We start from the raw sequence: 27,689 nt of genomic DNA on the forward strand, positions 1-27,689 counted from the left end.
GGATATTCTTCCTATGATTCCTACCAAAGTAAAATATTTTTCTCCGCAATGAAAGAAAAAAAAAGAGAGGAGAAACAAATGAAATATAACCACTAGAAATTCAATAGCTGGTGACAGTTGATCAAATACATTTAAGCTGCTTCTTTACCATGTAATCAGCAGCTGCACACTATAACCATTTGCTCAGCATATTTTATTAAATTATTAGAAAATTACGGCAGCAGCATCAGCTTAAATAAGGTAAGTAATGGGAGATTATCAAAAAATTGAATGGTGGATTTAGAAAGATCATAAGCAATGTAAGCCAACAAGTCAGTCACTTGATTTTCTTCTCTGTAGGTGTGAGTTGCTTCGGCATATCAACCATAAACTCGAACAATAAATAGGATTATACCTTCTAATCTGAGTTAAAAAAAGTGTAGTGCCTATTTTGTTCAAGAGTTGCTCATAAATTTTAACTAACAGAGGAAGGAGGTTATATTAAGCTTGGAGGAAGAAGATATTTCCTGCATGGTTGCTTAAGAAGAAAGCAAAGATGTCACATACTCATAAGTTGGGCAAAAAAGTCAAAATGAATGTCTAATAATAACTTTCGAGAAAAACCTAGATTTAGGGGCATAGTTTGGATGTCGATAAAAGATACCATGTAAAATAAAGATGAAAAAAAAAGAAATAGTGATATCTAATTTCATCAAAACAATATTGCATATTTTTATCATGCTTTGGTGTCCACTCGAGTAAAAGCTTGTGAATTAAAAGAAGCTTTCCATTCTCAACATCTTTGCCTTCTTTTTTTTATAGGCAGGTTAAGAAGCACAGTCCATCTGCCGGCAAAATTTTCTTTTTTTTTAACATTGGCAGCTCATATTAATTTTGTATGAGCATTGTCATTAAAATTAAAAAAATAAAATATTTCATAAAGATGGCAGATTCAAAAAAAAAATTTATTACGGTGGGCAGAGAAGACTTCTCCATGCTGCTTATATTGGACGGACGCAAAGATTATTTTAATGGCAGATTAACTTATTAATATTTTAGCCTACCCAACGGGCCATTAAAAAAAACCTTCTCGCATCACTTGCGTATCCAAGGGAGCAACCACGGGCGACAGATGACATCAGCTCTCCTCCCCCTTCGTGAGGGTGATGGGTTAATAAACGTGCAATAATTCTCGTTAATAATTGTGAGTTGAGAGGACGCCGCTATCCTAGCCTGGACGCCATGTTTCAGCTCGCCATCACGTGAAAATCCCCCCCGCGGGCAGTACCGATTGCATCTCCCCGCCTCACTTGAATGGACGTGCCACCCGATGTCACCCTGTTATCCGGGTTGGTAGACCCCATCACGCACGGCGGAAGAGCCCACCCGAGGCCACCGATTTGACGGCCCTGATGGAGACATGGAGACCTTAGCCGGATTTCCATCCACTTTATTTTTCTCTCTTAAATTTTTTATATATTAAAAATAAATTTGTCAAACAGTATCACTCCTTTATCTCGCAGAAAAAAATTATTTTTATAAAAAAATAATATTAAAATATATGATGCTTGGGAAAATATTTTTTATATATTTAGTTCTTAAAAAAAATTATGTGCCAAAATAGCTTATATTTTTAATAAAAGTAAAGATATTATTCTATTCTATTTAAAAACTCAAAAATATTTTAAAAAAATATTTAATTTTCAGCTAATTAAAATTGGATTTTTTATCTCATATAGATTTTTTTCGAAAAATAAAAAAATATTATTTTCAAAAAAAATTATTTTTTATCTCTATTCTTTAAACACTCTAATTAAATATAAAATATTTTTTTATTTTTTTCGCTGACCAACCTCCTCCTCCTCCTCCTCCTCCTCCTCCAAACTAAATGAGTTTTATATTAAGTATTGCTATTAATCGCCCACCAATGGCCCCTGCTAAGCGCACCCTGGACCTGGATTGGTGCGAGACACGGTGGAATTTCAATACGTTGTGTGCAAAATCCAGGATATCATGTCAAGAAGAAAGTATCGTAGTTTCTGCCCACTGATACCTCCACCTATGGCGTCCTCGGTTGTTGTCTTCTGAAGACGTAATGGTGAAATATCTGAGGATGATAGTCTTGTTGCGGCCATTCATGTCGATTGGCCAAAGAATTCTTCCTCTATTTTCTTTTAAGGCAGTTGGCCAGCTTGGGTAAGCAACCTGCACCATCCCCAAACTGTTGCATAATCTTGTAATAGTCTGAAAGAAACATACCCATGAGTAAAGACACGACTTTCAGGCCTCAAGCCTGTTCAGATTATACCGTATGTCAGTGCTAGATCTTTTTTTCTCAATAAAAATTACATGGACCTTGGTGTGCTTGACTATTTGGTTTCCCTGTTCAAGGACTCATCATGTCTTATATCACAAGGGCCTCCTGAGTTTTGGAGAGGATAGAGATAAACAGTGGTTGCGAGTTTCACTTTCATAGTCAAATTGCAACTTTGACTAAAAAATCTATTAAGAATGGTCAAAACTTATCTAAAACTTGCCATATCTTTCATAACTCGGTTGAATCAATAAGTCCAAAAAAAACTAACCAAACTGTACGTTTTTCTTGATTCAAGATCTATCTCGATCAAGTTAGAATATTGGATTATTATTTTGATAATGCTAGTTTTGTATTTAATTTTTGATATAATTATTATTATTAAGTCTATGATATCTATGTATTCTTTATTATTTTAAAATTATTAAAACATATTAAATTTAAAATAGTTATAAATATTTAGATTGATAAAATATTTTTTAGTGATTTACAAATAGTAAGTTGCTGTTCGTTTGTTGAGGCGAAAAGTTTACAAATATGTTATGATTTATTGCATAAGAAATGATGTCAATATAGAATCATGTTGGGGCATGATAATACCGATCTGCTTTCTTAATTGTGTTCGATAATATGTCTACCTATGCATAAAAGAAAGAAAAAAAAAAGAACATACATACAAAATAAATATTTTATGAAAGTATATAAGTATGTATATATATATATATGATAATTTATTTTGCCTAGCTATGTCATTGGAGACTACCAAGGCGTTGTTTTGCGTGCTCTTCTACAAAGTCTTTTGCGTGAAGACACCAGTTTATTAAAATAAGTACACAAATAAAAGATCACAGCAAACCCCCTACATGGTTGGCTGCAGGCAATCAAACCAAAAACAAACCTGTCTTTGATGCCAGGTTTAACTTTTATTTTTCTCCAAATAAATTTGATAAACCTGCAGTTTTTTTTTTTAGTACAACGACAGCTCACACCCTACGGGTGTAGATACAGCCAACAAAATCAGTAAACAACATAGCAGATAAAGAATTCGACACTATGTCACGCTCCAGCCATACGAAGCTTCCGAAATGGTGAGCCGCATAGGAGGCAATTCAATCAGCTTCACCATTTGCTTTCTTGTAGACGTGTGTGGCCTGATGGAAGCTACACTTCTGCAGTAATCTGTGAATGTCGAGGAGCAACGGCCTACACTCGCCTACACATCTCGGACCTCGGATCCAGTCGATCACCGTGGCCAAGTCGCCCTCGAGGATGAGTCAGTCGGCACCCAGTGCCTGTCAGGCATAGGAGATGCACTCGTAGGCGGTTCTGAGCTCAGCACACACCATCGAGGAGTCGAAGATCTGTTGACCTGCAGCCGCCGCCACTAGTCTGGAATCATGATCTCTGATGACAAAGCCTACGCATCCGCATCTCCCGTCATCGGCCATACTGCCATCGAAATTCGCCTTCAAGAAGTCAGAGAGTGGGGCACTTAGGATACGAACATATATCTGGATGCCACAAGAGCAGGAAGAGGGCCCAGATGTCCCTGGCCAACCCTGCAGTTCAAAAGCAGATGCTCGACTAGTTCTTTAGGATAATTAGAGTCCAAGAACCAGAAATCATCCATCCCTTCTATCCCTCCTTGGTGTGAATCTCATTTCTTACAGCTAGTCATATAAATATTTTGATCTTTCCTAGTGATTTCTACCCAGAAGAATAGAAAGGACATAAGACTTTATTCTGAATTAAAAACTTTAAAGAGAACTGACAAAAGTTTTTTGAGACAATCAGACGTGTCCTGAAGATAAAAGAATATTCTTTTCCGGTATATAATCTTTAAAAATTGAAGCAATTCTATCAGCATTCATCCATAACATCCATCCGCTGATTCATCAGACTACAAATAACAGTTTTGTTTCAAATTCTTTCCCACGTCATTTTTCTTCCTTTAACCAGCGATGCATGATATCTGATCGTAGCTATAGGTAGATTGTAAATTTCACCATTGTAGTTGAACTGACTAAGAGGGGAGGATGGAGGACTGCAAGTTATCAATCCTTGCAGACTTCAGTTTGTTTTCCTCTGCATTGTAAGTTCTTGATGTAACATAAGTTTTCCTCAGCCCATCAAATCCAGGCATTGCAAGTAATCACATGGATGAATGACTACCGCATAGCTTGGACTTCAAATGCTTATGGAATGACTGGAGCAGTCACAGTGCAAGGACACCTTGCTAACCTTTCAAAATGTCAATCCTTTCATCACTGTAAGAAAAGCTGTGGTGTTCACACTGCCAAAATTGTGATATGTACAAGTTGTCAAGCAGCAACACGAGATTCATCTTCAAAACCCATCCATGACTTCAACTTCTGGACACTTGTTAGCGTAAATGCCAACTAGAGCTTTTCTTCTGAGAGTTTTGTATTCCTGCCTATAGGCCACCTTAATTCAGTCCAAGTTCTAGTCAAGGTTCACCAATAACCTCTGCAAGAGCACCTCCCTCCCTCAAAATGGTGGAAGTAATTGGAGTCCCTCAAGATGATTTCCCTGTCCACCATCTTGGACATGAACTTGGCAACCTCATGACAGTCACCACACACTCTCAGGTTCTTCGAGACTCGAATGGGCTTACCTTTCAGGGAGTTCAAGATACCAAAGGCAATGGCTAGCTTCTCACTGTGCCCACAAAGAGCATCTTCCTTCACTGTATCGTCTACATTTATCAAGGCATACCTCTTCTTTGGGACATAACCCTCATCCCTCATCCTTTTCCTCACCTCTTTGAGAAATAGCTCGATCCTCTTCGATTGTGGATGCGACTTGTCCCCTGCAACAAAGACATGAATCTTGCTCTTGATCTCTATCCAACTGCAGCCTGGGTTTTTCCGCAGTCCACGGCCGCTGATCTTTTTCCTTAGTTTTCTCACAGCCTCCCACTCCTCTGCCTCTGCATATATATTTGCAAGGAGCACATAATACCCTGTATTCTCTGGTTCTAATTCAAAAACATGTTCAGCAACTCTCTCGGCAAGTTTGACATTCCTATGTATTCTACAACCACAGAGCAATGCACCCCAAACAGTGGAATCTGGCTTGACTGGCATTGACTTTATGAACTCGTATGCTTTGGCTAAATGTCCAGCACGACTAAGTAGATCAACCATGCACGCATAATGCTCCAATCTAGGCTCTATCTTGTATTCATTTCTCATTATATTGTAGAATTCCCATCCCTCATAAATGAGTCCAGAATGGCTACAAGCATACAATATGACAGTAAAAGAAACTTCATCTGGCTCCACGCCACTGCCACTCATCTCCTTAAAGACAGCGATAGCATTTTTTCCATGCCCATGCATGCCATATCCAGCAATCATCACTGTCCATGAGATAAGATCCTTTTTGGACATTCGATCAAAGAGTATACGCGCAAGAAGTAATGCACCACATTTTGCATACATATCAACAAGCGCATTTGCCACATAACCATCTGAAAAATGCCCTGACCTTAATATGTGGCCATGGATCTCTCTGCCTTTCTCTAAAGATGAAAGACTAGCTGCAGCAGGAAGGATGCAGGCCATAGTCACTGAATTAGGCCTCATGTGGACTTGCATTTCGCTGAACAAACTAAGTGCTTCATTAGGAAAATGGTTCTTTGAGTAGCCTCCAATCAAGGTATTCCACGAGATAATATTCTTACTGGTGGTATTATCAAAAACGGATCTAGCATCTTCCATACTCCCACATTTTGAATACATGTCCATAAGTGCATTGGCAACAAAAAGATTCTTCTCCACTCTATTCCTAACTATATAATCATGGATATTCTTCCCTTGGTCTAATGACCCACTACAAGCGCAAGCATGAAGAGCACTTGTGACAGCAAATAGATCTGGCCTGACACCCAGCGATTCCATTTCTCCAAATAATGCAATTGCTTCATCAAACAACCCAGCTCGAGTGGATGCCTGGATCATCGAAGTCCACGATACAACGCTCCTCTGAACCATCCTCTCAAAAATTCGAGATGCACCTTCCAAACTCCAGCATTTTGAGTACATGTCCACCAAAGAGTTACTGACAGTTACCTCCTTACTATAAGCAGCTTTTATTGAATACCCATGAACTGCTTTGCCTAGTGTAAGAATACCCAATTCGGCACAAGCTGGGAGAACAGTCACGAGTGTTGCTGAATCTATATCCATCCCCAAAAACCACATCTCCGTGAACAGGTCAACACCCTTTCTTGGAAGACTATTAAAAACACAACCATTGATTAAGGAGTTCCAAGATATGACATCTCTATCGGGCATTTCATCGAACACATCAATAGCGCTGGTAATTCTATTGCATTTGGAATAGAAGGCAATGAGAGCATTCCCAACTGCATTGTAAGCACCAAAACCTAGTTTTATCAGACTCCCATGAACTTGTTCGCCTTCGGAGACACCGCCCGAAGTGGCAAAACACTTCAAGGTCAAGGAGAAAGTGTAGGAATCGGGCTTAACGGATGAATACTGCATCTCTCTGAAAAGATCGATGCTTTCATCAAAATCACCAACCTTGGCGTACTCATTTAACAATAGATTCCAAGGAAAAATGTGATCTTTGGCGGCACTCCAGTCAAAAACCCTTCTTCCCTCCCTCAAGTCGCCACATTTAACGTACATAAAGACCAGTTTTGAACCCAAAAGGGTGTGAATTTGGATACCGGAGGACGATAAAATACTGTGGACCTTCCTACCGTCGGCCAACGAGCCGAGCTCCGCGCAGAGCTGCAGAACAGAACAAAAAGTCTCGGAATTAATGCAGCGATCCTCCGAATCGCTGTCAGAAATCAATCTCATGACCTCCTTCAGATCGCCCTTTTGGCAGAACTTCCGGATTTTAACATTAAGATCGATCCGTTGCTTCTCATAGACTGAAGTGGAGGCTCTCGTAATAATTCTCCGGGAATCGGAACTCCGCAGAGAAAGTTGGGTCCCTGAGGAAGATGGGAGTTTAGAGAGACTTCGGTGGTGCTTCGGCTTCGAAGGAGAGGAGGAGGAAGGAAGGGAAAGGTGGAGGCTGGAGATCGAAAAGAGAGGCGATGCTGCCGCCATTGAGGAAGGGAGTTCGCCGGGAGAAGGAAACTAACGACAACGGTTTGGGATTCAAAGATATATAACCCGCCGATTTCACGCGCAGAGCGCGTGCCTCCTCGCGGGTATATATAATTATATAAATGGGAATGCATAGATGTTTAATGAACTTGTGGTAATATATTGTTTGTTCTGATTTGCCCACAGGGCTTCGTTAATCACTTCATTGGAACAACAACAAAAAGGCCTTTTTTTTGAGCCTGTGTTACAGTCTGCGTGTGCGTGTGCCTGCAAGCTCGTAAGCACACGTGTTATGGCGTTCTTTAATTCATATCAGCTTATCTAATTCTTTTCCTTTAAGAGCCATAAGACACCTAGTGTCGGATGGTTTGAGCATTATTGTTGAGCAATGGAGTAGCTAGCATATGGTTGATACTAGATGAATAATTGAACTATGTAGGTAATTGTTATTTGTTAATGGTGAAACTAATTCATTAGATTAATAGGATAATTATATTCCTCTTAATTCTAGCATTGCTAAGGCATCGTCTATTCTATAGGCCTAGGGTAAATATGTTAGAGAGTTACACTGCTGTGTCACATGACCAATCTAGACAGTAGATTAGAAGCGTGATAGCATTTATATTATTTACAAATGTGTTAGGGAATACCTGATTATGATTGAAATTATCCCTTCTTTCCTCCTTAGATGAGAAAAAATTGAAAGATTTGTTGCTCTCTTTTGGTACAATTTCTATCCTTAAGTAGTGTTTTCTATGCATTAATTCTAGTAGAGGATGGAGTGGCAACGTGAAGATTTATGATTCATCACGAAGAAGAAATTTCAGAGGCGTAGAAGGTGTTTACAATGAATTATGAGAAGCTAATTGATGTATCCCTCGTTGTAGGAATAGCTATTATATTTAATATAGGATGCAAAGCACAGCTGCCTCTCCGTTGTAGTCTAGTCGGTAAGGATACTCGGCTCTCACCCGAGAGACCCGGGTTCGATTCCCGGCAACGGAAGATATAATTTTTTTATCAAAATGATATTCGTAGGACATCGCTATTTTTTTTATTTCAAAAAATTTATCGGTAGCATTTTCGTCATTTTGATCGGCAACAGAGAGAGAACAAAACCCTGGCAGCGAAAGGGTTTGCACCTTTTTTAGGGTTTCTTCCTTCTCCCGCCTAGTGGCGCGAGTTCGACTTCGTTCGGTGTCGACTGCCGTTCACCTCTCCCTCCATGGTTGGAATCCTCCTGCCTCTTTCTCTCTTTTCCTGTGATCTTTCCTTGCCCTTTATTTTCATTCTTTCTATTGACGGTGGCGTCGTCTTCTACTCTTCCTTGGCAGGCTTCGGAGAAGAAGCTGTTGAACCCGATGAGGGATATCAATGTGCAGAAGCTCGTCCTCAACATCTCCGTCGGTGAGAGTGGTGATCGTCTCACCAGAGCCGCTAAGGTACAACCCTTCTTTATTTCCTTGTAGATAAGATCTCGGATGAATCCTCTGATGGATATCTTCCTCTATTTTTTCGATTTTATTCTTCTTCTCTTTCGAGTATCAAATAATTGCATCATTCTTTTTGCTTTTTCATATTCTTTTTTGGAGTTGAAAGAATTAATCTTTATAGTGTTTCTTCAATGTCTCGAGTTTTTTTTTTCTCCGTCTTCATTTCTTTGTATGCGGAGACTTTAGGATACTATTTGGGTGTAGCAGGACCAGAATGTGACTGTTTTTATGGATAATCGAGAAATTTATTATGAAGTTATTACTGGTGAAAACTGTAGAAATTTTGAGCTCTGTTGGTTTGTATTATTTGTAATTTGGTAAAACTTGCACGTATTACTTAATTCCTTAGTACATCCGGCTTGGAATATTTATGATGTATGGAATGAAGAGTGTCGTTTTAATGTTTTTGTGGGAAATATTGAGTCGAGGAAATTGCATTGTAGTTTATTCTCTTCGGCTTAAAGTCAGCTAGTAATTTTATTGCGTAAAACGCTTCTCTCTCTCTCTCTATCTCTATCTCTATTTAATACAGACATTTGGTTTCAGTATTATTCTCTATATGCACTTCGGTTTGCAGGTTTTGGAGCAGTTGAGTGGGCAAACGCCAGTTTTCTCAAAGGGTATTATTATCTTTATTTCATTTCTATTTTATATTTATTTTTGATTCCTTTGCTTGATGGCTGATATATTTTGATCTCATTCTGCAGCAAGATACACCGTGCGGTCCTTCGGAATCAGGCGTAACGAAAAGATAGCATGCTATGTCACTGTCAGAGGCGAAAAGGCAATGCAGCTTTTGGAGAGTGGTTTGAAAGTGAAGGAATACGAATTATTAAGAAGAAACTTCAGTGATACTGGGTGTTTTGGTTTTGGCATCCAAGAGCATATTGATCTGGGTATTAAGTAAGTGAAATTTACTCTTGATTTTTGATGTTAGCCGAACGTCCTGAAATCACAAATTATTGAGTAGAATAGATATAGATATGAAATTTGAGTGTCTTATCCATTAAAGATGTGGGGGGGATTATATTTTTGCAGTTCGGGACTGTTGAGTTAAATATTACAATTTTGAGATTGATCAAACAGTGATATCCATGAAGGAGAAATGGTTGTCCTCCCTTACTATGTCTCTGACTGGTCTGTTCAGTGGTAGATACAGATCCATTTCCCCTCCTTGGGAGGCTCGTGGTTCAATTTTTTTACTGATGTGTGCATGTCTTAATTTTGCGAGATTGGTTTGATAAGTTTTCTTGATCAACCCATTTAACTACTTTACATGTGTATTGTCTTGATGAACTACTGATGAGGTAATTGTTGTTAGAACAAGGTGGGGCTAATTTTCATTCTTTTTTAATAAACACATATTTTGGTAGAGAATTGAAGTGAATGGAACATGATTTAACATGCTCTGGAAGAAACAAACCATAACCCTTTTTGTGCCTTATAGCTAGATCAATGTCAAACTTATAAATCATGATTTATTTTTTGATATGTGAATTCCATTTGGATTTTTGCTAGGATTTTGTTATTCAACTGCTCTGAATTTTATGTTGACCGGTTAGGATTTACAAAAGTATTTGAGGATGGTCTAAAACATTTTTGGTTTGTCTAAAGCTACTACTTCAATTTTCTAATAACCTTGTCATGGACCTCCAAGATTGCAGGTGATTATGGTATGACTTTAGTCCAGATAATTGTTCTTCAGGCTTATAATGTTATCTGAATTCTTGTTTTTTTCATTCTTTTTAATCTATTTTTATACATTTTATTTGTTTTAGGTTTTTTTTTCCTTAAAACCAAGCTGCTAGGTGTCTTTGTTTCCGTATTCCTGATTTATCCAGGGGCTTAATCTGCTGAGTCAATATGGTTGGTTGTGTGTGCCTATTTTGGCTTAGGTAGTTCTGGGTCAATCTGATATGCAATGCCCCATTTGCCTGCATACAGTTATTTCTTTGAGAACATTCAACCTGCGCTGCCGTCACCAGTTTGCTTTGCTATCAATGAAATTGAGTACCTACCTTTGCTATTACGTTCTTCTTCAAGTGTGTAATCATTGGGATTTTGAATTTCAGATTTGGCCTTATTTTAAGTAGTGCTAAGGTAGACTGGAAGATTGAGGAGGTGGACGTGGCTATCTATAACAATGCAGGTAGGGATGCCTAGAAAGGGGAAAAGTAAGAAATTTTATTTTATTTTTCTGGTTACTAGTTATAATGCATATGCAGACACTTACATGGCTACTACTAAGCTTCTACATTGCCAGCTCCGACCCACTTTCCAGAGTGGTACATGTACTGCATGACATTCATGCAAGTGTAAGAATGCTCTCTATTGTACAGGTGGTTGTGTTCTATAGGGTCTCTAGGTTGTCTTTGTATGGCACCTCTTGTAGGATGTGTCAGTTGTATGGCATTGTAGTCCTGGTGGGCTGGATGAGCACTGCATGCATTTGCATGTTACCTGTACTACTGTATGTAGTTGGTGGTCGGTGTATACAGGTTTGTAGCATAAATAAAGCCACCTTACCAGAAAAAGTTTTTTTAGGGCATAGGTTAGGTGGTAATGTGCCTTCTCCATGGATTTGTTCAAGATTTTTTTTGGTATATTACATTTTTTTAATCTTGAAAAGTCTAAGTTTTGCTAATCAATCACTATGAATTTGGATTTTAGAGGACATGGAATACATATTATGCATAGAATCAAACTTAAGGAGAGTCCCCCCCTGGATGACTCAGAATCCAGTTATTTCTTAGGTCTTTTTTTATAGAAGTTTATCATGGTTTAAACCTGGGGAGAAATGGAACTAGGGTTACCTTGGGAAGCTGAAAAATTAGAATTTAGCCACTTGTTTGTATTAATAAAATTTTGGAATGGCAAAGTATCATTCCATTTGCTGATGGGGAGCTAGTAGAGGTGGTGTGGTGGTGGTTAGACTTTGAGGCTCCGAGGGAACAGTATGTAGTTACCATTTTATTTCACTTAAAAAAGGAATGCCTAAAGTAGAAAGCCTGGTAATAGAACTTAATGTAAATAATTTTTTATTGAAATACAGCCTTTTTTCTTGTTGCAAGGATTGGCCATCTTTGAATCCTGCAGGCAGTTGGGGCTGGCAGTATCTAAGATGGGCCTATTTTTAATTGTTAAGGTATTATTAGGTTTTTTTTAATAGTTGTTTATCTGACTACTGACATGAGCGTGTTTATGATACATCACCTCATGCATAATTTGATTTTTTTCCCAGTCGGAGATGCTTCAAGTAGCTAGCTCTTTGGTGAAATTGACTTCTGGAAACAAATGAACAAATAGATGCAGAAAGTTATATTGCAATATCTCATCTGTTTCCATGCGGACTGACTTGTGATTGAAGTCCATGCCTTAAAACTGCAATTCTACGTTACATGGTGATTTAGCTTACATTATGACATGCATTTTCCTAGTTTCCATGGGTGTTTAAAAACTACACGCAAGTCTTGAAAAGGCTGCATCTATGCACATACACATTTTGCGCTTACAAGTATGATGGCTTACAGCTGACCTTGTTGGCTTGAGAATTCAAGATTATGACTTCCATCAATTGGTATCTGATATATATTCATGTTATTTTGACAGGTATGATCCCTCAACAGGTATTTATGGCATGGATTTTTATGTTGTTCTGGAGAGACCTGGGTATCGTGTGGGACGTCGCCGCCGGTGCAAGTCTCGTGTTGGAATACAGCACGGGGTCACCAAGGAGGATGCTATGAAGTGGTTCCAGGTCAAATATGAGGGTGTTATTCTCAACAAGTCCCAGGCAACCACCGCTTAAGATTTTCATGTCAAAGTATCAAAGCCTTCAACTTTTTTTTTATCTGTAGTTTAAGTTAGGCTTCTTCTGTTATCCATCAAAGTAACTGGTTTATGGAAGAATTTTGCTTCAATTTTGTCATTGTTCATGAGAAATTGTATCTGAAAGAGTAATTGATTTTATTTTGCTGCTTTGATGTGCTGTGGTTTTTCTTTCTGACCTTAGATATTATATGGGAAGTCAGCTGGTGATTCACAAAGGTTGTGCGAATATTATTGCTTACTGGGAAGTCAAATGCTGGATGGATAGTTCATTGCTAGTCTCATTGCAAATATTTAGGTGTTCTTCGGCATCGTCATCCATCTGAATGTTCTGTTTTGGCCATGAAATTTGCACGGCTGTTTAATTTTTACAGTGGATGGATGATTTTTAGAAAAGAAAATCTAATGATTAAGATGAGATTTGGTTTCTATCACCATGGAACGTCCGTTGACAGAGTCTTATAGCTGGTTTACGGGCTTACGGGCTTACGGGCAGGGGGTGGTTAGTCGCTGAGCTCTGCCCCCCTCTCCTTCGGCGTATAGCCTAGGTTAGCAGGGAGGCCATAGCATTGCCAGGTGGCAAAGTTACGCCAGTGTTACATCAATGGGCCCTCGCTAGTTCCGTGGCACGTGGCCGAGGTGGGGAGGGAGGTCATAGCATGCAACAGGTGGTGTCCGCTCGTCGTCGACATCTTTCCGTTTTGGTGTCTGGGCACGTGTTAGCAGGCCGTTCTGTCATCGTCTAATGGGCATGTTTGTGATCAACAAAATATATATAAGAAAATTACATAAATATCCTTCTCAAAATTTAAATTTGTATAAATATTTTTTTTAAAATTTATATTTATTTTTGTACTTTTATAAAAATATTACTTTTTTAATAAATGCCGCTAATGCCACAGTTCTTCTAACACCATTAATAAATATCATATTTATTGTAATTAAAATAAAATAAAATTTTAAATTATTTTTTGTTTTTCATTTTGATCTTTTTAAAAATATTTTTTTTGCATATTTACTCATTAAAAATATTTTAATCATTTTAATTTGAACCCGTTAATTTTTTAACAATGTTAGATGGTGTGGATACATATACAAAAATAAAAAATAAAAAAAGATAGAATAGTAAAACAAGTGTTTTACGAGGGTATACGTGCAAATATCAATTTTAGGAAGGTATTTATGCGAAATTCGATATTTAGAAGGGTATTTATGTAAAAAATTAAAAAAAATAAATTCTCTAAAATAAAGAGCCTCAAAAGATGTAAGTCAGTCAGCAACACTGATCACCTCTATGGTTAGCCCGAAAAGAGTCATAGCCTCTCAAAGCAGTGACTGTCCGTTAACATTGTTATGCCGGTTTTGTATCCATTCGATCATTGTAGCCAGTTCTCAGCTCCGCTCTAATGATTAATAAGATCCTGGTGAGCGTAGGGTTAGCCTCTCCACCGGTGAGCACAAAGGCGCAGCAACAACACCGTGTATGTGGGCTCCACAAAGCTGGTGGTTGTTTGGAAGGTGGAGATGGCGAGGAAGATGGCATGAGGGTAGCTCCACTTATGGTAATGACACGAGGTGGTGGAAGGATGCCCGCGCCATGTCAAGCTCCCGCTCGCTGAACCCTTGCTAGGCCTCATCAACCCTGTCTTCGCCCTTTCCACCTCTTTGGGCTTTACAACCCCGTCGACGCCTCTGCCAACCCTACTGCCATCTACGACCTCCCCCTTAAGCAGCACAATCCTCGACATCCACTACCGCGTTGACTCTTCCTTATCTTCGGCTCCGCCACCAACTCCTTAGACATGGAGTATTACCAAATTTTTAACAAAGCTTTCGAATAAACAATTTAATAATTTTTTTTATTAGTCCATCAAAACTGAAAGCTATTAGCACGGACTATTTTGAATATTAAAATATATTTATATAAAAAATAAATATTTTAAATTGATTTTACATATATGAGAATATATTTTGTTACAAATAAATTTTAGTATTTTTAATTTCTTATTAAGTTTGTCGGCTGATATTTTGTTTCAAGTTGGGTTTATCGTGGGATTGACAATACTAAAAAAAAACATACGTGGATTTCAATGAAAAAAAAGCAGGGATATTTCCATCAATACAAATATTCACGAAAAAGATAGAGACAATCATATCAAATATAATTTATAATTTTATAATTCAGATAATTTGAAATTAATGAATAATTCGAAAGTTAGTAAAGAGTATTAGGGTCGCTTACCTCTTCAAAGCTATTTAAGAATACGATTACTTCATATTCAGCTATTTTAAAATCTAAACATGCAAAAAGAACTTCTTAAGGATTGAAACATACTAAATTGAGCTTTATACCCGAATTGGGGCAGAGGAAGAAAGGATTGGCCAGCGCCAGTGGTCAATGGCCATGGCCAGAGGACCGATGACAAAGGGTACAACAATGCAACTAGATGTGTTAGTAGCAGGTAGTGAGAAAAGGCCGACGCCGATGACGGGACAATAATAAAGTTGGTACATGGTTGAGAACAAGAGATTTTTGGCTTGTTTGAACATGGAATCTAGTCTATTCGCCGGGGATTGGGGCTTCGGCAAAGGCTAGGGACCACTGCAGGGGAGAGAATGAGGGCCTCGGCAACGAATGCCTGCGGTGGAGATGGCTAGGAACAAAGAAAAATAGGGTCGGGTTCCTGAAATAGGGGAGGGGTTCTCACCTTGGTACTGGTGAAAATTTGCCACGACCATAGGGAACCCGACGCAAGAAGTCTTTGGCGGCACAACCGAGGCATGGCAAGCCCAAGTGGAGAGAGAAAGGAAGAAGGAGAGAGTGAGAGGAAGAGGAGAAAGGGAGAATCGGTCGTGGTGGCTATGGAAACTAAGGGAAAGAAAAAGGGAGAAGGCTCGCTGGTGGACGAAATCGAGGGAAAAAGGAAAGGGGGCGTGCGCCGTGCCTCCTTGCTTGCGCACATTCCAGCCAACTAGTTTGGTTTCCACCCAAACAGCCCAAGTCAACTCGGCTCGACTGAGTCGAGTCGGCCAAGTTCTTACAGCACCACCTAAGTTTCAAACAGAAAATCTTTGGCTATCAGGCGGAGGGGTGTGACTAATAGGGTCCTAGTTCAATAATGATGCAATTAGAAAGATAGGCTATTTTTGATACATTATGTGTGCGAAACCCTCAACTTTTATTGGAGAACAACATAAAAACAGAGTGTTGAGCTTTGAGTGAAAATGGAAGGTTGTTTCATGGTCTTGAGGTCGCTAATTCAGTGCAAGTTTCACGCACTGTAGATAATTTCACCATTTAAAAAAAAATAAAATAAAATGCCACTTCAAAACTAAAAAGAAAAAAAAATGCAATCAACATCCAAAAGGTAACACAAAGATCAAAACGGGGTTAACATCTGTCAATTGACATCCAATCATAATACACTGATATTGTTCATTCAAAAAACATTCAATGATCGAAGTTAATATATATGTCCACATTAGCTTTGGAATATCTCTCAGCATACTAGAAATGATGATGTCTTGCTTTTCTATTCACTTCTCTAAAGAAATCTCCAGTGTTTTTGACAAAAAACTCAAAGAACATTTCTGTATGGCTGCTGCCCTATGAAGATTGCTTTGTGAGAACTAGTTCATAAAAAATTTACTAACTTCTTACATTATCTCAAGCGTCTATTTTCCCTTCTCTAGGCAAGCTGTCATGCCCGAAAATCTTCAAATTCCCAAACATATCGAAAGAGGTGGGGGTCATTCATAGTGCGAACAACCATGTAAGTATGTAGGTCAGTACTAGCAGCAGGAAGATCAAGAGAAGACAGAATGGTTGACTCCAACAACTGCCACTCTCTGATGAGTTTCTGTTGATGCTGCTGCCCAACATTCTGCTCTCATGCCATGCCTCCATGAAACTGCTGTCTTCCTTACCAATGATGTTTTTTGCATTCACACCACAAATTTCACAACACCTGCACAATGCTCAAGAGCTGGAGACAATTATTTATATAAAATCTTACCTCTTCTTGATAAGTGAAGGGACTCATGGAGGGAATGCTTTACCTAACAGCAATATAATGGAGTCAACTGATAGGAAAATGGTTGTGCCAGCATTAAGGACATGCGATTTAAGAAAATGACAAGAGACTGTGGGTTGGCGAAGTGCCAAAAAGCTAGAGACAGCCCCAGCAGCACTTGCTTAACTATGGGTTAACGGGTCTGGGGCATGGGAGCAGCTATTAAGGAGCCTTGAGCAGAATTACTAGCATTCTCAAAAGCTCAGAATGATAGAGAACTGTGGAATATATTAAATGCTATTAGCAGATCAGAGCTTGCAAAGTTATTGCAGACTAATGGGAAATAAGAGGGGTTTGGAGTACTTGGGGGAGAGTCAGGTAGGTTTCCGCTCAAGAGAGGCGTACACCAAGGGTCAACAGCAAGCTTATGTCTCTTTACACTACTTTTGGATAAACTTACTGCTAATGTTATGCACCAGATTCGTATTATTATAAATGATATTCCGCTAGTTGATGAGGAAAGGACAAACTTAAATGCTAAATTAGAATTACAAAAGAAAGCCATGGAGTACAAAGGCCCACAAATGAATAGGATGAAAATTGTATCTGCAATTGCCAATAACATCAAACTGAATGTGAGGCACCAACCTAACCAATGATCACTACAATGCAGTTGGTTCAAAGTAACAGGCATATGTATGAAAGGAATAAGGAGATCGACAGACATACCCAACATAAACAAAACTAGATGGATAACTCGGCACCTAATTGTTTTTGATACTCTACAATTAATAAAAGACCACGTAGAGATTGATTTTGAACATAACATTTTGCACAAAACTTCTGCTATTTCTTGCTTTCATTTTATTTTTTTTGAAAATTATGGCCTTTGCTAAAAAAAGCTCTAAAGATTTTATAAATAATTTATAAAATAAAAGAATTTCATCATGTGTTGTGGATTTCCCAAAACTAAAAATAGAAAAAAAAAATACAATACCAAACAAGTTCTTGGAGATATTTTTTGGATGTGACTGGTGTGTAGTGCGGCAACTAAAGCCATTTTTTTATAAACAACCAGTAAATGGCAGCGCTGAAGTGGATATCTGGTACAATGATAAAGGATATTGGAGGTGCGAAAACTACAGACAAGTTGAGATGGTTTGGGAACATTCAATAAACTTCGGGGAGCAGCCAGAAAAGAGAGATGCTCGGGTCTATAATGAAACGGTTTGGAAGAGGGAGGGGAAAAAACTAGGCCAACATGGACACAGTTTCCTGGAGAAATATGAGGAGACACACAGTAACAAAATTGGATGTTGCTGTTGAATCGTAATAGAGCTTCAAGCAACACCCCCATGAAAGAATCTTGAAGTGTTATTTCCAAAAGCAACACACCTCACAGCTGCAACAGGGAAGAAAACAAAAGTTTTCTCTTTGAAATTATCACAAACAAGTATAGCAAAGACGACCGAACAGAGATAAGAAGTCAAGAACAATCACAAAAGGGAGTATACTAGCAGCACAGTATCTAAGAACTAAAAAACATGGCGCTAGAATACCTGTTGCCCTTCACCTTAAACCAGGCCTCAGCGCAGCGCTGGTGAGCCGTCCCGAGCTCGCCCTTGCAGCCGCACCCGATCTGGATGAACCCCGCGCCCTCCAAATCCTCGGCATCGGGGCTCAAATGGCAGATCCTGCACAACTTCTCGGCCTCGGGATTCCACTCCCCGCCACCCTCGGAGCTCACGTCGATGACCACAACGGCAGCCTTCTCCAGCCCGGATACCTCCGACTTCCCCTTCCCCTGTTGCCCCCCGCTGACCTTGTCCTCTACCGCCCTCCGAGACTTCGCATCTCCACCGGAGCACTCGGTGTCGGCCGAGCGCGCCATCATGTTGGCGGCGGCGGCTACCTGCGGCGCTACTGGAGTAGGCGGCGGAGGTGCGCTCGCGCCGCTCGCTGCTTCATCGTTTGCCTCCGTTCCCGTCGTCATCTCTCACCGTATGTTAAACGAAAGTAATCGGGAAAGATTAATTATATGTGGATAGAAACAAGATTGTTACGGAGCAAGGTGGTGCTGGGTTTATGCTCCCCCATATTTGGTATACCTCGAAAAGTCAAACATAATTTCCAAATAAATCGTAATATATATATATATTAATGTAAATCAGATTACCAAAGTCTACCGTTCATGACCAATTCAAATTAATTAAAACCGATCAGAACAACTTTAGAAGATTATCAAACATTTCCGACTAAAAAAAATAATTTATAGTAGCATTACACCCTTCCCATCGGGAAGAATCTTTTTTAAGAGATCGATGCTTTTGGTAATAATTTTTTTCTGCTCGAACCAGAGAGATTTTATCCTTACATCATTTCCTAGAGTGATTTTGGAAACTTAACATCATAGAGTTGCATGATGATTTTAAAAATAAGGTTGATTTATGATCACTGTTATATAAGATCAACAAGATATAATTAATTATATCATCATTGATTTCGGGGTCATCATCTCCTACCAAATAGATGCCCGGAATTCTATGTTGTCCTGCACAAAGAGGAGGGTTGACCACATAATCCTATTCAAAGAATTAGGACAAAAGAATTCACAAGTGGAAAAAGAGGCAAGCAAGGAATAGAGGAGAAAGAGTTTTAATTTAACTAAGGACTCATTTAGTTTATAAGAAGATGAAAGAGAAAAGTATGGTCAAGAAAAAATAGAAAAATGCCTCATGTGTGGTTGGAATTTTCAAAGAAGAAAGATGTGAAATTAGCTTTCACAGAAAAATAAGATTTGCACATTTCATAGGAAAGAACAATCTATATAAGATATGGAAAAATCCAATTTTCAGCCATCGAGAATTGGGATAATTTTTTCCAAAAGAACTGTTAAGCTTCTAAATAGAATGAGGTAAGATTTTTTTTTTTTTTATTAGGACAAAGGTCAACTAACATCCATTGAGTTTGAGCAAGAATATGACAATGGGTGGATTGAAGCTTAAAATTTGTGGTAACAAAGGGATACGACATTGAATGTGACTCATTGAAATAATTTTAATTTTTTTTCAAAAAAATAACTAATAAGTCATTGTTCAGGAAAAAAATTTATGTAATGTATTCTATTTATTTCTTTAGATATGAATAGAGAAAGAACAATTAATTAGATGAATGGGTCTTTGTGGTATTGCTGGATAAATTGGTTGTCATCAACATTTAAATAATTGAGTTCATAGATAGCATGAAATAACTAGATAAAGTGATAGATAATAGCATTGATACGGGGAACCGGATATGCTCTAGATAAAGAAAAGCCTGGCATGCATTAAGTTTTAAATATTTTAAGACATGCATCTAATTTTCTCCCACAAATGTTTGGTATACAAATCATTTTTTGTTAGATAATACCTATTTGTTTAGATTTCCTAAAGTATTAAAAAACCGAAGCACGTGGTGGTTTAGCCTATCTCATTGACAAGACAAAGAAAAGTCAGCAAACAGATGCAAACAACATGCATTCCAAACGGGAAATTTATTTACCAAATCTATTAATGACACAGAAAACAAACGATTAGGTTTAGAAGAACAGGGTCTTGGAATTGACAAGCGAACTACTCCCCAACCTGCCAATGGATAGATACAACAATAATCTCCCTCGCGATAGCAGGAGCATCTCCAACCTCTCTCGTACAAGGGAAAGAGAGAGACAGAAAAGATGGCTTTAAGCTCCGCAAATCTCACTCTATATTGCCTTCTGTGCCTGTTAATCTCATTAGCCTCTTCGCATCCAGTCTATGAGAGCTTCCTCCGCTGCCTCTCCATTCATAGCCCACCTTCCACCAACTTCTCGCAACTCATCTACTTGCCCAACACCGGTTCCTACTCCTCTCTCCTCCGATCATCCATCCAAAACCTCAGGTTCGCATCTCCCACCATTCCAAAGCCCCTCCTCATTCTCGAGCCTGCCGATGAGTCCCAGATCCAAGCTTCAGTCATCTGCTGCAGGAACCACAGCCTGCCAATGAGAGTTCGGAGCGGCGGGCACGACTATGAAGGCCTGTCCTATCGGTCCGACCATGACAGCCGCTTCATCTTGCTTGATCTCACAAGGCTTAGATCGATAAGTGTCGACACGGAGCATGGCGTCGCTTGGGTCCAGTCCGGGGCCACTCTAGGCGAACTCTATTACAGGATTGCAGAGAAGAGTAGCTACCATGGCTTCCCGGCAGGCATCTGCCCCACTGTTTGCGTCGGCGGGCACCTGAGTGGCGGCGGTTTGGGGCCCTTGATAAGGAAATATGGTCTCGCTGCTGACAACGTCCTGGACGCTACGTTAGTTGATGTTAATGGGAGGCTCTTGGACAGGGAGTCCATGGGGGAAGATCTCTTCTGGGCTATAAGAGGAGGTGGAGGAGCAAGCTTTGGTATCATAGTCTCGTGGAAGGTCAGGTTAGTTCCTGTTCCCCCCACTTTCACCATTTTCACTCTCCACAGGACCTTGGAGCAGGGAGCAATAGAGCTTCTGAATAAATGGCAATACGTCGCACACAAGCTCCATGAGGATCTATACCTCAAGGTTGATATCCAACATGTGGAGGGTGGAGAGAACGGAGTGGTGGCCGTTTTTGAATCCTTGTTTCTTGGGGGGTGTGCTGAGCTACTCCAGCATATCGGGAAGAGCTTTCCGGAGCTGGAGGTGAAGAGGAATGACTGCAGGGAGATGACTTGGATTCAATCGGCCCTCTACTTTGCTGGGTATCACAGCGAAGTGCCCATGGAAATTTTGCTGGATAGGAGTCTGCAGCCGAAGGAATTCAACAAGGGCAAGTCTGACTACGCGAAGGAACCCATCCCTTTAAGTGGATGGGAAGGGATTTGGAGAAGGTTTTTGGAGCAAGGTGCTGGGTCCATGGTCATGGTTCCTTATGGTGGGAGGATGGGTGAGATTCTGGAAGCAGAGATTCCATTTCCCCACAGGCAGGGGAATTTGTTCAGTATCCAATATCTAGTTCGATGGAATGATAGTGGAGCCTCGGCATCCGAAAAGCACTTGGCTTGGGTTAGGAGAACGTATAGATATATGAGCCCTTATGTATCAAAGCATCCGAGGGCTGCTTATCTAAATTATAGGGATCTGGACTTGGGTAAGAATGAGGAGGGTAATACAAGCTACTTAATGGCTAAAGTCTGGGGAAGGAAGTACTTTAAGAATAACTTTAAGAGACTGGCGATTGTGAAGGGTGAAGTTGATCCCGAGGATTTCTTCTGGAGCGAGCAGAGCATCCCACCTCTTGTTGTAGACAAAGAAAGGAGGTCCGGACAGATTGGTTTCAAGGATCTAATTTCTAAACCAAAGCCACTGATCAAACACTTCCTTTGATTTCTGAAGAACGCATCGTTGTGAAATTGGCTTGTTATTTAACTGAATCAATCAAGAGTTCTCTCAAAAAACTGAATTATTGGTGTCTTCACGGTATCTTTTTGATTAAAAGAATGATGTCTTTTTTTTTTCTTCGACTCCAAAATCTACCAGCTGTGAGATCTACCGATTGTGGGAAAACTTTGGATGGCCACGGTCAGCTCCTTCGAATGATTGAAACCTCGTCTCTTTCATGACTCCGTAATCATCTGTTCTGTTCTGTTCTTTTTGAGGTGCTGGTGTTCTGCGTCTTACAATCAGCAACCTCTCCCTCTTCCTTCAATTCAATGGGGGAAGTTCCTTACTTCTCCCCTTTTACACTTAACCAAAAAAAAAAAAAAAAGGTCTACTAGTATCTTGTGCTTACATTGTTAGAGTTTGAAGATGAACTGTTTTTGCCTCAATGATGATCCCTGTAATTTAATCCATTGTTAGGATGCTAGCCTTTCGTTCCCGGAATTCCAGAACTTCAGGGCCTTCTCTGTACCCATGAAGTGGAAGTACAATATATATCGGGGGCGTGGCGGACCCAAGGCTGCTCTTGTGATGCGACCGGATTGTACCTCTCGACACTGACAACCCAATTGAAAGATAGCAGCAGAACACTTCGTCTTATAGCTTATCATCAATGATGGTGAGGTAGTGGGCATTTGTAAACAATCATCCAGACTCAGGCTTCTCTTCCATTAAAAGCATCATTCACCGGAGCACTTTGATCCCTGATTGCCAGAAGAAAAGAGGAAAAATACAAGTAATAGCTGATAATTACTTTAGCCATGACCATTGGTCACTTAAATATAGTATATAATTGGAGACACTTCGAACTGTAAAAGGGAATAACTTTCTTATATGATGGTACCAAATCCTAGTCTATTTGACCTAACACATTGCCAACCTTAGTGACTAAATCAACCCTACTCTAGTAAATCTAGCTCAATCAACCAACTAGGCAACTACTCACTCCCTCCTCTGGAGGACACTCAATCTTGACCAATTAAGTCATGTTCTTATCTAATCATGACCAATCATGCTTAGATATTCTTGATTAAATCCTATATTGAAGAGTCCAATCCTTCTTTAGACCTATGACATATATCCTATCCTAATTCATCTTATTTTAAAATGGAAGAGAAGGAGGCGGACAGAAGTAAAACAGGTGAGAGGAGGCAAAGTAAAAGTAAAATCTTGACCCATTTAAAATCGTGACCTCCGTTTCAGTTGGGTTAGCATTTCAGGAATTTAAGTCATTTAATTTTAAATAGCTAGACTGAGAAGATAACTTAACTACAGAAGCAGGCGTGCAATAACAAAACACAAAAAGTGAATTTTAGAAAATATACATGCAATTTCAAACATTTATAAATGAATAAACATATATACACAAAAAATCATTTTTTTTCCGGTAGATATTTAAAATTATTTCACAAGATACGGTTTAGATTAGATTGGTGTTTATGTTTAGTTAGCCCAAGCTACACATGCAAAAAAATTTCTCCCAGGAAACTTATTTTTCCAAAATTATCACTTTAGATTTTATACTGTTTTATATTTCTTCTCTCTATTGGACATGATTAAGGATTTTTTATATGAAACTTACTTTTCCAAAATTTTCAAGTTAGTCGTTATGTTTCCATCTCCTTTTCAGTATTTTTTTATATTTTAAAAATTTACTTAATTAGGTTTCTTGATACATGTTTCATTGCTTTTTATTCAAGAGTAGAACCAAGCGTGTGCATGGAAAGAAGAAAGATACCGGAGAAAGGCAAGATTTTTTATTTTTTATTTTTTTTGGAACAACCAGGCAAGTTTACATAAAATATTTATTGAGCCTACAAACAGTACGGTAACCAATCGTGTTCGGCTAAAAATTGGTGTATACAATGTCAGGAAATCTGGCCTTCTATACCGAACTCCAAAATCTAATATAAAATAACCATGTTTTTTTTTCTTAATCACAACTCTAAAATCTACTCCAAAATAACCATCTTTATTTTTCTTAATCACAATTATTAATAGAAAGATATAAGATTTCTTGCACTTTCAAATCTTATATCGTGGGAATCCCAATAAAAATTACGAAATCTTTAATCCATATTTTTATCCATCCGACTCTCTCTCTACTTTAATACAAAACTCTCCTCTTAATAAATTGAGATTATGAGCGCAACATGAAAATCCCATTTTGACTTGTCTCTTGCACAATTGTTCCTATTTTAATTAAAAATCATATTTATTTTAATTAAAAATAAAAAATTAAAATTATTTTTTTTTCCATCATGATCGTCTTATAAAATATTTTTTTACACATCTACCCATTAAAAATATTTTAATCATTTTAATTTGAAACCGTTAATTTTTTAACGATGTTAGATGCCGTGGATATATTTGTAAAAATAAGAATAAAAAAAAATAGCAACACAAATGTTTTATAAGGATATATATGTAAATATTAATTTTGAAAAGATACTTATTTAAGATTTGATATTTAGAAGGGTGGTCATAAAAAAAAAATTCTACTTTTTGATTATATCACCTTATATTTACTCTCTCACGCTGCATCAGCAAACCACGGATCAGACGGACGATTCAGACCAGTCTGATACCGGAGGCTAAAGTGGTCCCATGTAATCCGATCCGCGTAAATGTATACTATTAGGAGTCATATGCACCGTCCGTTCAATGGAGCCAATTTGTCCGTCCCTCTCAATCCCTCTTTCACCAATCTCCACCGCCGGCCCCTCTCTCTCATGCACCAACCTCTCATCAACCCCCTCAGTTTCTTCCAATTTGCTACTTCGTTCAGAGGAGCCAGCGCGGCGGTATCATGAGGCGAAGCAGAAGTGCGTCGAAAGATGAGAAGAGTTGGAAGAGAAATCAGACGCGTGCCCCGTTCTAGCTGGAAGAAATGTCAACGTGGATGCGGCACCGAGTGACACATTTCGATGCATGAAATAAGGCGGTGTTGATCGACTTTATAAGGCATGATATGCTATAGTTGAAGCTGAAACTCTTCCTTCTTTATCAAACAGAGAACAGATAATCTATCTCTGATTTTGGACTAGATTTTTGAGCAATCTGATACCTTTCTTGTTTGTGGAGAAAACCAACTATGTCGACGTGGATGGTGTACGAAGTGACACATTTTGTTGAATGAAGAAATGCTACTCCTGAAGCTAACACTCTTCCTTCTTTATCAAACAAAGAACAAATAATTTGTCCGTGCTTTCAGAAATACTTTTTTGAGCAATCTGATACCTTTCTTGTTCGTGGGGAGAAGCAACTATGTTTGGTTCACATATCTCCACTTTCAAATATCAGAAGCCGGCTCAAATCTCTTCTATCCTCTCTGGTTCAAGTTTATATAGATAGCTTTATACTGCTAAAATCGCAACCAATTCTTCTTTCTGTGCCTCATCAGTTTCAACAGCCAACTCAAATCTTTCTATCTGGTTCCAAACAACAGTCTTAATCAAGTAGAGATGGCTACAAGCTATGCAAATGTCATTCTATGCTCCATTCTACTCATCACAGTTTCAGCCAACTCAAATAATCAGGGTTATGCAAGCTTCCTTCAGTGCCTCTCCCTTCGCATTCCACCGTCCACCAACATCTCCCAGATCCTCCACACTCCAGATACCACCTCCTACTCCTCCCTCTACCTATCCTCCATTAGAAACCTGAGGTTTGTAACCCCGGAAACCCGCAAGCCCCTACTTATCATCACGCCCATTGACGAATCCCACGTCCAAGCATCAGTCGTCTGCTGTAAGGAACACAGCTTCCAGATTAGAGTTCGAAGCGGCGGTCATGACTACGAGGGCCTCTCCTATCGAATAGAAAACGAGAGCCCGTTTGTTATCATCGATCTCGTCAACCTTCGGTCCGTGGCTGTTGACCCGAAACAGGGCACAGCTTGGGTCCAGGCCGGTGCTACTCTAGGTGAATTGTACTTCAGAATCGCAGAGGAGAGTGAATCCTATGGTTTCCCAGCTGGTGTTTGTCCCACCGTCGGTGTTGGTGGCCACATAAGTAGTGGCGGTTTTGGGACGATGTTGAGGAAATATGGCCTTGCGATCGACAATGTCTTGGATGCTAGACTCGTTGACGTCAACGGACGAGTTGTAGACAAAGAATCCATGGGTGAGGATCTTTTTTGGGCCATACGAGGAGGAGGAGGAGCAAGTTTTGGCATCATAGTTTCATGGAAGCTCAAGCTGGTTCTTGTCCCTCCCACTGTCACTGCCTTTACCATCCGGAGGGCTTCTAGCGAGGGAGCAGTTGAGCTTGTCGACAAATGGCAGCAGATAGCACCTGGACTCCAAGAAGACCTGTTCATCCGAGCCGTCGTACAGGCACAAGGTGGGAATAGTGAAAAGAGGGAAGTGGAGGCGTTGTTCAACTCCTTGTTCCTTGGGAGGTGCGGGGAGCTGCTCCAATTGATGACCCAGACCTTTCCAGAGCTAAATTTGAAGAGCAGTGACTGCAAGGAGATGAATTGGATACGCTCAGTTCTATATTTTGCTCACGGTACCGATGAGAAGGCCGTGGAGACTCTCTTGGATAGAGGTTCCAAGCCAGAGAAGTCCTTCAAGGCCAAGTCTGACTTTGTGAATGAACCCATACCAAGACTCCTATGGGAAAGGATTTGGGAGTGGTTTCTTGAGGATGGAGCAGGGATGATGATCATGGATCCATATGGTGGAAAAATAAGTAGCATCTCGGACTCAGCTACTCCATTTCCACACAGGCAGGGGATTCTATATAGCATCCAGTATTATTGCAAGTGGTGGGAGAGCGAAGCAACCTCATCTGAGAAATACATGGGTTGGATTAGGAAATTATATGGGGAGATGAGTCCTTATGTTTCCCAGAACCCAAGGGCTGCATATCTCGGCTACCGGGACCTTGACCTGGGAAAGAATGATGAGGAAGGTTACAAGACACGCTACTCCAAGGCTGTGATCTGGGGCAGGATGTACTTTAAGGATAACTTTGAGAGATTAGCAATTGTCAAGGGCACAGTAGATCCTAGTGATTTCTTTAGAAATGAGCAGAGTATTCCTCCTCTGGAATCGAGGAGTTCAGGGTGGCGGTTTAGAGAAGTCGATTCCAGAGCCCATGTTACCGTATGTGTTGTAGGAATCTTTTTAATTCTGAGATGATACAGACTCTTAAGAATGCCTGATTTGCTCTTCAAAAGATGACAATTTTTTTCTTTTTATTTTTGTTTTTGGCTTATACATACATAACAGATTGCTATCTTTTTTGCTTTCTCATGGTTTGTTTGATTATAATTGACACTTGTAGTTTTGATTTGTAACTCATCTTCTCTCTGTAATTACTAATTTTTTTATAAAGTCTTGGGTGGCTTTTGCTCTCTTAGTATCAAAAAAAAAAAAAATTCTATGATGCCTTCTAGGATTTTGCTTAAACGTGTCACAAAAGTTGTGATATAGGAAAACAGCTATAGTCTTGTTGAAGATGAATACACTCTTTGCACCCTACATTATTTAAATTATATTATAATATAAATAT

General features: G+C 39.4%; 5 protein-coding genes and 1 non-coding gene across 9 annotated transcripts; 4 read left to right on the forward strand and 2 right to left on the reverse strand.

Annotated features, from left to right (window-relative positions):
* Nucleotides 1-2,883: 2,883 nt before the first annotated feature.
* On the reverse strand, nt 2,884-7,471 carry DOT4 (Pentatricopeptide repeat (PPR) superfamily protein). Its single transcript, XM_008791844.5, has one exon. The coding sequence runs from the start codon at nt 7,399-7,401 to the stop codon at nt 4,768-4,770; it is 2,634 nt and encodes an 877-aa protein (XP_008790066.2). The 5' UTR covers nt 7,402-7,471; the 3' UTR covers nt 2,884-4,767.
* Nucleotides 7,472-8,333: 862 nt separating this feature from the next.
* TRNAE-CUC (transfer RNA glutamic acid (anticodon CUC)) lies at nt 8,334-8,406 on the forward strand. Its single transcript has one exon. It is a non-coding gene; the product is annotated as a tRNA-Glu (tRNA).
* A 65-nt stretch (nt 8,407-8,471) lies between these two features.
* On the forward strand, nt 8,472-12,877 carry LOC103707352 (large ribosomal subunit protein uL5-like). Of its 2 annotated transcripts, XM_039129200.2 has the most exons (6): nt 8,472-8,629; nt 8,736-8,843; nt 9,472-9,514; nt 9,602-9,797; nt 10,967-11,043; nt 12,504-12,877. In XM_039129200.2, exons 1-6 carry the CDS (start codon nt 8,627-8,629, stop codon nt 12,638-12,640), a joined length of 564 nt encoding a protein of 187 aa, XP_038985128.1. In that variant the 5' UTR covers nt 8,472-8,626; the 3' UTR covers nt 12,641-12,877. The 2 variants fall into 2 exon arrangements, with proteins under 2 accessions (XP_038985128.1, XP_008790022.1); XM_008791800.5 differs by lacking the exon at nt 10,967-11,043.
* A 3,221-nt stretch (nt 12,878-16,098) lies between these two features.
* LOC103707353 (uncharacterized) lies at nt 16,099-18,920 on the reverse strand. 3 transcript variants are annotated; one of them, XM_026804766.4, is made up of 2 exons: nt 18,295-18,920; nt 16,099-18,137 (listed from the first exon to the last, which is right to left on the reverse strand). In XM_026804766.4, the coding sequence occupies exons 1-2, from the start codon at nt 18,726-18,728 to the stop codon at nt 18,110-18,112; spliced, it is 462 nt and encodes a 153-aa protein (XP_026660567.2). In that variant the 5' UTR covers nt 18,729-18,920; the 3' UTR covers nt 16,099-18,109. The 3 variants fall into 3 exon arrangements, 2 of the variants coding, with proteins under 2 accessions (XP_026660567.2, XP_008790023.4); XM_008791801.6 differs by having other exon boundaries at nt 16,099-16,690; nt 18,295-18,865; XR_015987416.2 differs by having other exon boundaries at nt 16,564-16,690; nt 16,782-18,437.
* Nucleotides 18,921-20,319: 1,399 nt separating this feature from the next.
* LOC103707354 (tetrahydroberberine oxidase-like) lies at nt 20,320-23,517 on the forward strand. Its single transcript, XM_008791802.6, has one exon. It carries the CDS (start codon nt 20,451-20,453, stop codon nt 22,113-22,115), a length of 1,665 nt encoding a protein of 554 aa, XP_008790024.3. The 5' UTR covers nt 20,320-20,450; the 3' UTR covers nt 22,116-23,517.
* Nucleotides 23,518-24,936: 1,419 nt separating this feature from the next.
* On the forward strand, nt 24,937-27,474 carry LOC103707386 (berberine bridge enzyme-like Cyn d 4). Its single transcript, XM_008791845.6, has one exon. It carries the CDS (start codon nt 25,634-25,636, stop codon nt 27,314-27,316), a length of 1,683 nt encoding a protein of 560 aa, XP_008790067.4. The 5' UTR covers nt 24,937-25,633; the 3' UTR covers nt 27,317-27,474.
* Nucleotides 27,475-27,689: the final 215 nt, after the last annotated feature.

This window comes from Phoenix dactylifera, chromosome 5 (assembly GCF_051530095.1).
Source record: "Phoenix dactylifera cultivar Ajwa chromosome 5, Ajwa_hap1_PhDact_Kaust_v1.1, whole genome shotgun sequence".
In the NCBI taxonomy this organism is placed as follows: Eukaryota; Viridiplantae; Streptophyta; class Magnoliopsida; order Arecales; family Arecaceae; genus Phoenix; species Phoenix dactylifera.

What these genes read in the sequence shown, in the direction of transcription:
- DOT4 (XM_008791844.5), bottom strand. Translation starts at nt 7,401, where the DNA reads ATGGCGGCAGCATCGCCTCTCTTTTCGATCTCCAGCCTCCACCTTTCC.
- LOC103707352 (XM_039129200.2), top strand. An exon ending in CATATTGATCTGGGTATTAA is followed by an intron (nt 9,798 to 10,966) that starts GTAAGTGAAATT and finishes TTTGAATTTCAG; the next exon opens with ATTTGGCCTTATTTTAAGTA. An exon ending in GGCTATCTATAACAATGCAG is followed by an intron (nt 11,044 to 12,503) that starts GTAGGGATGCCT and finishes TTATTTTGACAG; the next exon opens with GTATGATCCCTCAACAGGTA.
- LOC103707353 (XM_008791801.6), bottom strand. Translation starts at nt 18,728, where the DNA reads ATGACGACGGGAACGGAGGCAAACGATGAAGCAGCGAGCGGCGCGAGC. An exon ending in TTTAAGGTGAAGGGCAACAG is followed by an intron (nt 16,691 to 18,294) that starts GTATTCTAGCGC and finishes AGCATTGTGCAG; the next exon opens with GTGTTGTGAAATTTGTGGTG.
- LOC103707354 (XM_008791802.6), top strand. Translation starts at nt 20,451, where the DNA reads ATGGCTTTAAGCTCCGCAAATCTCACTCTATATTGCCTTCTGTGCCTG.
- LOC103707386 (XM_008791845.6), top strand. Translation starts at nt 25,634, where the DNA reads ATGGCTACAAGCTATGCAAATGTCATTCTATGCTCCATTCTACTCATC.